At 39.6% G+C, this 10,418-nt stretch overlaps 2 protein-coding genes across 3 annotated transcripts in view; one reads left to right on the top strand and one right to left on the bottom strand.

The window, feature by feature from the left end:
* LOC141780668 (3 beta-hydroxysteroid dehydrogenase type 7-like) lies at positions 1-9,353 on the bottom strand. Its single transcript, XM_074655979.1, has 4 exons — positions 9,216-9,353; positions 3,509-3,615; positions 2,218-2,317; positions 1-357 (listed from the first exon to the last, which is right to left on the bottom strand). Exons 2-4 carry the CDS (start codon positions 3,550-3,552, stop codon positions 175-177), a joined length of 327 nt encoding a protein of 108 aa, XP_074512080.1. The 5' UTR covers positions 3,553-3,615; positions 9,216-9,353; the 3' UTR covers positions 1-174.
* Positions 1-10,418, top strand: part of LOC141780667 (3 beta-hydroxysteroid dehydrogenase type 7-like) — a 175,133-nt gene that overhangs the window by 90,549 nt on the left and 74,166 nt on the right. The gene's annotated exons all lie outside the window — the stretch shown is intronic.

The raw sequence follows: 10,418 nt of genomic DNA, 5'->3' as shown, positions 1-10,418 counted from the left end.
ATAAGTCATGCTAGGCTTTTAACTGGTTCTCCTTTGCACTTTAGTTTACTCGAGTTAAAAATACACCAGAGGTTTGTTAGTGTTGCTTTACTGATTTCTTCGTGTTCCCTAGAGAACATAGGCCATCGACTAAAGTCCACCACCCTCACGTGTCTTTAAAGTTGTGATCATGACTCACAAAAACAGTAATTTTACCTGCATAGACCCGTCCATGTTCAGAGTCTTCTGGGACCCCCCGACGACCAAGCCTCCTCTTTTTACAGCCAACTTGTAGAAGTCTTTAATTAGCTGGTGGCCCTCACCGTAGATCCCCGTCGGCCTCAGAGAACACGTGTATAAACACTTTCCAGCTTTCACCTGGACAGGAGACAAAACCAGGATTCAGTTTTGGGAAATCAGACGGGAGGCATACGCATATAAAAATATAAACCCAGAGCGGTCAAAGGGTAGATGTTTGTGGATTTTGATGGTAAACAGCAGGAGTGACGCCACAGCAAAGCCACAAGGGGATGGTCCAGCATTGTGTGGCAAAGTTGCTCAAGAAATTCCCTCATAATGTTTTTTTCAGGCTCTCCAGCCTCAGATTGTGTTACCCAGTCTTAACCCTTGTGCCTCACTTTAAAAAAGCTGCTCCGATGAGGAGAAGACAAAGATGTCAATGATTAGCAACAACATTGATTGTGATGCATTTTTATTTTGTGCAAGAAAACCAAGAAAATAGCATGTATTTGCCCCAGAGATCAAACATGAGAAAATGTCTCAATTTGGTAAAATATTGTAAAAAAAAACTACAACTTTAAGGCTCTAGATTGAAAGCCTGATATAATAGAATTAGGGCTGCTAAAGTTAACGCCATAATAATGCATTAACGCAAATTCGTTTTAAAGCCACAAAATTTCTTTAACACATTAACCCAACTGATATTTTGGAGGTTGTAGTGGGCTCAGTCCATTGGTACCAACCATGTCAGTCTAGCTTGTCACGAAGGAGGTTAAATAACGCTCCAAATTTACGCAAAATTTTGTCAACGAAAAACTGGCATGGCTATTTTCAAAGGGGTCCCTTGACCTCTGACCTCCAGATATGTGAATGAAAATGGGTTTTATGGGTACCCACGAGTCTCCCCTTTACAGACATGCCCACTTTATGATAATCACATGCAGTTTGGGGCAAGTCATAGTCAAGTCAACACACTCACAGTTGTTGTTGTCTGTTGGGCTTGAGTTTGCCATGTTATGATTTGAGCATATTTTATATGCTAAATGGAGTGCCTGTGAGGGTTTCTGGACAATATTTGTCATTGTTGATATGTTGATAAGAGTATTAAATATCTGACAAATCTCCCTTTAAGGTACATTTAGAGGAGATAAAAATGTGTAATTAATTTGCGATTAATCACGATTAACTATGGACAATCATGCGATTAATCGCGATTAAATATTTGAATTGATTGACAGACCTATCTATAATATTTCGTCTCTTTTTCGTCAATGAAAATAAAGAGATTTTGGTAAAGTTTTTACTTTTTAAACTACATTTAAGTCGATTGACAGTCTTAAACAGAATGCATGCTTTTATGCCGTAATGCCTGTGGGGTCATAAATCATTGTTTTACTGGGTTTCAATGGCATTTTACATATTAAGGGTCTGAGTGTACTTTGGCTACACAGTTTATTATAGACGTATTATAGGAGCTGAGGTTGAACTTCCACAATTAAAAAAAAAAAAAAAAAACTCACACCTTTGCCAAAATTTATGCCACATGCATAAACACAGCCAAAATGATCGAAAAATTAAAAAGCCAATAATGTCCATAGTGAGGCACAAGGGTTAAGCTAAGATATAATAAAGTATATTTATTACGTTTATTACACAGCTACTTACTGAAGAAATCAATGTTTTGACACAAAAACGGTCTGCCAGAATCCGACATCTGAAGGTCTGCTATACAGAAATTACAGACCGCAGAACGCCGCGATTGACCAATCAGAATCGAGTATTCAACACAGCCGTGTAATAAACATTAATAAATGTATCTGGATGCCAATGACATTTTTTTTTCTGTTCTGCATCTGCAGCTTTTATGAATCCCATTACATCATTATGGTTTTATGATTATTTCAACACTATTTTGTTTTGTTTTCTCAGTGTTTACAGGTAAAATGTGCTATTAATGTCTCTGCCAATAAAACCACCACACTGTTGAACATAAAGTACCTTGGTGCCGTTAGCTTCCAACACGATTTTCTCGGCCTTTGCCTTGCTCTTGGGATAGGCCATAGTGTGTTTCACTTTGTAAGGTGTGTCTTTGTTACCCCTGTAGAGAAAGGGTTGAACAGTGAGAGGAGGAGAAAGTAAGCAGGTGGTGATTTCTTGACCTTGCCATGTGTATGAGAGGAATGTGTTTAAATGCCAAATAGACAGAGAGGAAACTAGAGCAGAGCGAGGGAGAGAGAGAGAGAGAACGGAAAACAAGTGTCAGAGCCCGACAACAGCAGACCAAAATTCATTCTTGTGAAATAGAGAATGCCAAACATTGTTCTGAGCTACAGCTGTAGTCATGCACTGTACGTGCAAACACACACAGACAGACAAACGTACAAACAAACACACAAACACACACAATCTGGAAGAATGTCGTGACCGATGCTCAAAGCAGATGGACGCTGGAAGTTTGCCACGGCAAGTATTTTGTTAAATCTCCTGCTCTCTACATCTTTTACCGTTCATAAAGGATTATACAATGTTATTTTAATCCAATTACGACTAATCATGTATATTTTGATTTATCATAATTAGGGCTGTCAAAGTTAACGTGATAATGCGTTAACATAAATTTGTTTTAACACCACAAATTTTTTAACGCATTAATGCAACTTGCGTTTTTTAAGGTTGTAGCGGGCTCAGTCTAGAGTGAAGATAGTGGCATCACATAAAACTAGAAAACCTAAGGAATCCATTGGTACAATGGTTAGAGTGGTCATCCTTCAACCACAAGGTCGGTGGTTTGATCCCCGACTCCTACTGTCTGCATGTTGACGTTTCCTTGAGCCAGACACTTGACCCCAAATTGCACTTTACAGCAGCTCACTGTTCCTTAGGATGCAGAGGTCAAATTTCATGTATGCAACTGTATGTGACGAATCTAATAAAGGGTTAAGGTTAAAGAAAGGTTAAAACATGTTGCTCACTGTACGGCATGTCTGACATACCAGACGGTCTCATGCAAAACATTACGGAGGGACAGTGTGACAGTAAGATAGTGAGTGAGTCTTTAAACGCCTCTTGATTATACCAGCAGGGTGCTGGATAATGTGTGTTGTGTACTTTTGTCTCCAACCAATCATATCTATTCTGAACAGGCTTTCCATGAATGCATTCAAGAAAGTGACCACAGAAACGTAACTGAGCCGAAGCATTTCTAAAAATGAGAGTGAAAGTCCAACCATGTGTACTCTGTGAGGAAAACAAACAAGTAAAACCAGAATGATATTTTTTTGAGCTTCACCTGATGAAGTCGTCTCCGTCGACGTTGGGGCCGATCACCTCCATGCTGCTGGTGTAGACCAGGCACTGGATGCCACACTACACGGGCCTTGATCACGTTCTCCGTCCCTGAGGAGAGAAAACGTTGTCATTAGAGAGATGGAGGATGCTGGGGTTGGATGGATCAGATTGAATTTTATTGGGTAATCCTCCACAGCTTCACAAACACGGAAAACACGGACAACTCCCAGACCGGACAACGCCGTGGTAGCAACCTGTCAATCACAAGGTAGCCATGCCTTAAAGCATACCCTGCTTTATGGTCTATCTGACTTTAAATGGGACCATCATTTACTAAATGAACATCATGCTGTATTAAAGAAGACTTGAAACTAGCGATTGAGACCATAAACTCATGTTTACAATGTTTACTGAGGTAATAAATCAAGTGAGAAGTAGGCTCATTTTCTCATAGACTTCTATACAATCAGACTTCTTTTTGCAACCAGAGGAGTCGCCCCCTGCTGGTTTGTTGAAGAATGCAAGTTTAAGGCACTTCAGCATTGACTTCACTTTTCAGACCTGGAGGTTGCCCACTGGGGGAACCAATGGGGGCTGAAAGCCACAGACAATCTGGGGAAGTCAGAAAGTATTGAGAGAAGGACTAACACATTATTGTTTACAGAAAAATATAAATATATGACATCAGCAGCGTTATCCTTAAAATGTATTCCAATAGCTGTAAACTAAACAATCTAAATACAGTGATAAGGTGGAAAATCTTGATGCATTCAAGTGCTCCTTTGACACGCATACTTCCCAATGTGTACAACCAAAGTGGTGCAGAGCTACATTGAGATGTAGCAGCAGAGGGAAGGAGGTTATCTATTCTATTTGGCTGCTACCTGTTATTTTGATAAAATGTAGTATAAAGACTGCCAAATATATTATCTAAATATTGTGATACTGTTTTGAGCAAATGATTGACTACACTCAGATCAGATCATCAGATTTTAACAGACCGTACTCAGTGGCTTATAAAGCTGAAAGTCCGTACTTGACTTTTCATTCTAGGAACAATTGATTTGTAGCGAGCCCGAGTACGGCACACAGTGTTCACATTAATCAAATAAAGTGGACTTTGGGGTCAAGTGTCCTCGGATCTAGGCCCAGGTCCCTGATAAGAAAGCCTCCATACTGAGTAAAAGTTACACTATTGGTCGTTGAGTGTTGGAGTTTCCCAATTGGCCGTTGTTGTGCATTTATATTGCAGACAATGATTTTATTTTTTCAATTTTGCCTGAACTTAATTTGTAAGAGCTGTCTTTGGGATTCTGAATGGCTAATATACTACATTAAACAATATCTTTTATCCTAAATAGATTCAGTATTATGGCCTATAGGCAGGCAATTACAATCTGTCACTTCCTGTTTTGCCGTTTTTGGTTTGTGGTTTGTTTTGAAGCTGGGGGAGAGGTTGAAGAGTCTTACTAACGGTAAATGAGGAGTTGTTTTAGTTGATAATGTAAGTTTTGTTTGGAAAGGTTAAAGCCTTTAGCAGAACTATTTATGGACTTGTCTCAATTGTCTTTCATTCTAATCGCAAGGTAACATTATGGACTTTTACTTTACGATGATAATGCAGAGAAATCCCTGGGATTTTGCAAAATTACAAGCTTGACCTGAACTGCTGAAGTGCAAATCTCCTTTCTCTGACTGGATTACTTCAACCTACCTCATCAAGACATGGATTATTTTTTATTTGCTTTACTGAAAGGACATTGTGTAAAGGCATGAGGTAAGCTGACAACAAGTGATGTTCATATATGACGACTGATTGACACACACACACACACACACACACACACACTCTCAGACAGTTCAACACAAGTGACGCACCATTTCATATGTTGTGGATCCTGTTTTGTGCTAAAAGCTGCTTGTGGATTATATATCATTTAGTTTTTCCTCTTTCTTTTTTTGGTGTACTCATGAGTTTTATTCTTGTCAGGCTGAAAAGCCCCTCAAGCAGCATTTATGCCATCATGTGACACCTAAACTCCCCACTGAACACCAAACTAATAGGGTTAAGCAGTTGACAGCAGGATGACCAACCATGCATAGTAAGGAACCATTCATTTACAAAAGGAAACATTCATTTACAAAATATGTAATGAAAACTAGCCCTTAATCCAGGTTGGACTATCTGCCACTACAGAAATGGGCAACCCGACTGGCTAACAATGGCCATATTGTCTCAATATTCAGCACAACTTAATTAAGGCCAACATTTTTTAACCCATGGGTGAAGTCACGTCCTTTAAAATCATCCAGAACAGGAGAAGGCGTGGGTTTCCTCTGTTTTCTGGTTTCCCGCAGTAAAACATTCATAAAACTGAATCAGTCATTGATTTTTCCTCCCCATCCCTTTTCCTTGCCATCATTCAGACCCTTGAAGTCTCACCTGAGACGTTGACAGAGACGATGAGGCTCTCTGGGACTTTGTGCCAAACGTCCACTAAGCTGGCTGTGTGGATGACGACATCGGTGCCACAGGATGCCTCCAACACGCTTCTGTAGTCTGTGATGTCCCCCTGAATGACCACCACCTTTGTTCGCTCTGAGGGAGAAACAGGCAGACATTTTGGGTGCTTTCACATTAGGGACCCGGGCCCGGATCCGAGTACACTTGTCCCCAAAGTCCAGTTCGAATGATTAGTGTGAACGCTCCATACGGTACCGTACGAGTCCACTTAAAAAGGTAGTCTGGAGTACGGTTCATGTGTACTTGGGCATGGTTTTCATCAGGTGTGAAAGCCAACCGTACCGAAACACGAAGGTGGACTGCTATTTAACGTGAGTAACTTTAGCAGTCAGCGAGTAGTTTTGAAACGCCGCCGGTCTCCACTGGAATCTGTATATGCTCGCAGCATGCACCTATCTGATCCTCTGAACTGCACGGCAGTTCAGATTATCTAGATCATCTTTCCTCCTCCTCCTTTTGTCATTGTAAACATAATTTTATTTCAATTGAGAAACAATTATAGATTTAATTCGATGGTGCAGGAGGAGAAATTTGTCAGTATATTTTGGGATACCAGGAATTTCCTCAAGAGTATGAGGTGAAACAGACTCTGCCATGCCTTTCTCACACCTTTTATTTTATACATTTTATTTAACCTTTATTTAACCATGACAAGCCATTAAGAACAAATTCTTATTTACAATGGCGGCCTGGCAAAAGGCAAAGCCTCTTGAGGGAAGGGGGTAGGGTCTATGTAAGGCATAATGTACAGCGAGCTCTGTCGGGGTTTATTTCACAACAATGACCCGCTAGCTGTACATTATCCTGTTTATTACACGGCTACTTACTTAAGGAATCAATAACTTGACACAAAAGCAGTCCACCAGAGTCTGATATCAGAACTGTGCCCATAGTAACGGTCTGTTATACATAGAAACAGTCTGCTATAAAGAAATAACAGACCGTAGAACGCCGTGATCCCCAATCCGCGTCAGGGTGTGGCATTGCCCTGTCAGGGTTTATTTCACAACAGTGACCGGCTCGCTGTATATTATCCCGCTTATTACACAGCTACTTACTTAAGGAATAAATAATTTCACACAAAACGGACCGCCAGAGTCCCACATCAGAACTGCTCCTATAGCAAAGGTCTGTTATACATAGCAACGGTCTGCTATAAATAAATAACAGACCACAGAAGGCTGTGACTGACCAATCAGAATTGAGTATTCAACAAAGCCATGTAATAAAAAGAAATGTCCTAAGTTAAAGAGCAGCACACAGCCAAACACTTCTGGCATACCATCACAACAAGCATTAGGCTACATATGACAACAAGCATTACATAACAGACAGATAAGCACACTAACATTTGGCAGTAGCAAACAACAGCATCGACAGCACAACAACAGAACAAGAGTAGCATAAACACGCAGTAAGTCAGTATGCAGCGCCCAGGTCTGCTAAACTCTGAGCACAATGGAAATATAAATTGTAAATCAACCAGGACTGACATCTTAAGGATTGCCACTTTAATTAATGTAGTGGTGAAACAAATCTTAGCCAGAAACTCAAAGCACAATTCTATTGTTTTTACGCAAATATAAATTGTAAATCAACCCTGAAATCTTAAGGATTACCACTTTTAACAGTTTTCTTCATCTCCTTGTATTTTTATATCTGGTATATTTGTATTGTACTTTGCACTATCTATCTATCTATCTATCTATCTATCTATCTATCTATCTATCTATCTATGTATCTATCCATCCATCCATCCATCCATCCATCCATCCATCCATCCATCCATCCATCCATCCATCTATCTATCATCTATCTATCCATCTATCCATCCATCCGTGAGGGCCAGCACCTAGGCAGGGAGCACCGCCCCTTGTAGGTGTGGTTGAGTGGAGCTTCTTGCCTTCATAAGGTCAGGTGTGGGTGATTAGAGTCTCTTTGTCTGACTCCTGGTAGATGTGTGGCAGGTCAACACTGTTTGTCCAGATTTGTAGTGCAGCTGTGTCCTGAGCCGTCCAGAGTGATGCTCTGTTACCCCATACTGAAAAGGGAAAGATTCAGCCTTTTGCCCCTCCCCCGGTTGAGCCACAGCAGAGCCAGTGAAGTAGGGCCCTGAGGAGAATGATTGAAGCTAGACTGCTGCTTTGCCTGGGTGTATTTAACACTGAAGCCTGATTTGACTACTGATAGTTTTAAATGGACTAAAAGAGAGACTGTGTCCAGCCACCCATTTGTTGATTTGGACACATCCAAGTCAGACTGTTGCATTGTTGTGGTGATTACTTGAAATACTTTTTAACCTTGTGATCCAGAACCAACTGATTAACATTACTTTGTATTTGTTTTTGTTCTTCCAGGCCGTGGGAGACCTGCGGGGAGTAGGCTAGTCGTGTTATTTCCCTTTTCACATGCCGTTTGGTAGGCCCAAAAGGGTGATAGTAACTTTTTACAGTTTCATACTTGTGATGGTGTGCCATGTAAAGAAATAGTTCATAGTGTGCTTACATGGTAAGTTTAAAGAGGGGTCATAATTAGAATCTCCCCGCAGACAGTACCCTGCCTTAGTATTTGGCATTTTTTTGTATTCTTTTGGGGTTTTAGTTTAAAAAGGGAGGACAGGTTGGAGTTTTTATGGGAAAACTGTTTTTAACTATTATTGTTGAATAAATATTAACTTTTGATTGTTCTCTCCTTTTTTAGGATATCAATTTCCAATCATGTTTTACCTTTAATTAAATACATTTGGTAATGTGAAACTGAATGCATGTTTCCCGCTCTTGAATCTGTGAATTTATTGGTGTCAACACTAAGTAATTGAGGCCTATGGCCTGTGGGTCTCTGAAGTAGCATTGCATTGGCCATTCTGTATACCGTGTTGGGTTACACATCCATCCATCTATCTATAATTACTGCAGTAGTTGACAGGAAGTAAATTTGGACCAAAGCTGTTGCCCTAGCAACAACAGAATGTCAAAGTAAAAGAGGCTAATGTAATGAGGAACCAGGCAAATAAACACTAACATTACACCACAAACAAGCAGAAATAGATACGATATGATGTTGTGAACCGTGCAGTTATAAAGCCTGAAGTTAAATTAAAACAAGAGCTTGAAAGAGTGACTACGCCGAGGTAATGTTAAATTAGCAGATTCTTAAATGGAGTCTGGTGCATTAATCCTCTTACCTGTGCTGAGTTCGTTTAAACTCAAGTCTATGTGTTTGTCAAACACCCGGATCTCTGCCAGTTCATCCTCCTTCAGTAAGCAGATGTCTGCCGAGGAAGCCGCAGCCTCCGGTGACCAGATAAACGGGACCAGACATGCTGAGCGTGGAGCAGAGAGCTGAACTGATGGTGACTGTCACTTCTCTCTGTGAGCACTGAGCTCTGCAGGCAGCAGCACCAACACCACCACCACGACACAGGAGGAGGAGAGCTAGGCACCTTTTTTTTTTTTTTTGGAAACTTGTAATGAAACATAGCAGCAGGGTCTGAAATTAAGCTTTTTCCTCACCTGCCACTGTGGCAGGTCACTGAACATTTCTACCCGCCACTAAATTTTTTGTCTGCCACATCTGAAATCTGTGTAGAACACTTTAGAGTTGTAAACACTGATTCAGTGATACCAGACAGTATAAACATGGAATATATCATGTAGCCTTAATCCCTAACTACTTTTAAGTCAGGAATTGCTTTTTCAAAATAATATTTCTTAATATGAGTGAAAATGATCTGTCATGTTGATAGGTGACCTGGAATTATTACCTGCCATAGCCAACAGTTACCCTGTATTTGGCATGATGCAGGTGCAAATTTCATTCACTGCATAGCAGCCAGTGGTGGAAAGTGCATTTACTGTTAAGTACTGTCGGCCTACTTAGGTACAAGTTTAATGTTTTGTTGTATTCTACTTGAGTATTTCCATTTTCTGCTACATTATAGGCTACTTCTACTCCACTACACCTCAGATGGAAATATTGTAATTTTTATTACACTAATATAAAAGATAAATCAATAAACAAAAAAAATGACAAATAAATATAATATTGATAAATAAATACGTCATTAAATGTAGCAAAAATAATATTGAAAATAAATGTAACCGTTAATAAATTGATATTTCTGTTTTAATATGCTTCTTTACTTATTAATTCCCTTATTTATTTACTCCTCTGTTTAATTTCCCTGTATTTAATTTTTATTAATTTTAAAATAATGTAATAATTTAAAATATTGCCAAAATAAATAAATCAAAAATAAACGCCAAAATAAATAACTATATTTAAAATTAATAAAAATAAATACATAATACATAAATACATAAAAGGGTGCGCATGAGGTTGGTATGCACTTGAAACTGTATTTGCAGTGGTGTTACAGCTGAGCCCA

This window comes from Sebastes fasciatus, chromosome 13, assembly GCF_043250625.1.
Source record: "Sebastes fasciatus isolate fSebFas1 chromosome 13, fSebFas1.pri, whole genome shotgun sequence".
Lineage (NCBI taxonomy): Eukaryota > Metazoa > Chordata > Actinopteri > Perciformes > Sebastidae > Sebastes > Sebastes fasciatus.
Note: the sequence above shows the minus strand (reverse complement) of the source record. Positions and strands in the feature narration are given on the sequence as shown.

Excerpts from the sequence above, each read along its gene's own strand:
- LOC141780668 (XM_074655979.1), bottom strand. The coding sequence starts at position 3,552 with ATGGAGGTGATCGGCCCCAACGTCGACGGAGACGACTTCATCAG. Across the intron at positions 2,318-3,508 it reads GACGGAGACGACTTCATCAG|GGGTAACAAAGACACACCTT; the intron begins GTGAAGCTCAAA and ends CTTTCTCTACAG. Across the intron at positions 358-2,217 it reads TGGAAGCTAACGGCACCAAG|GTGAAAGCTGGAAAGTGTTT; the intron begins GTACTTTATGTT and ends TCTCCTGTCCAG.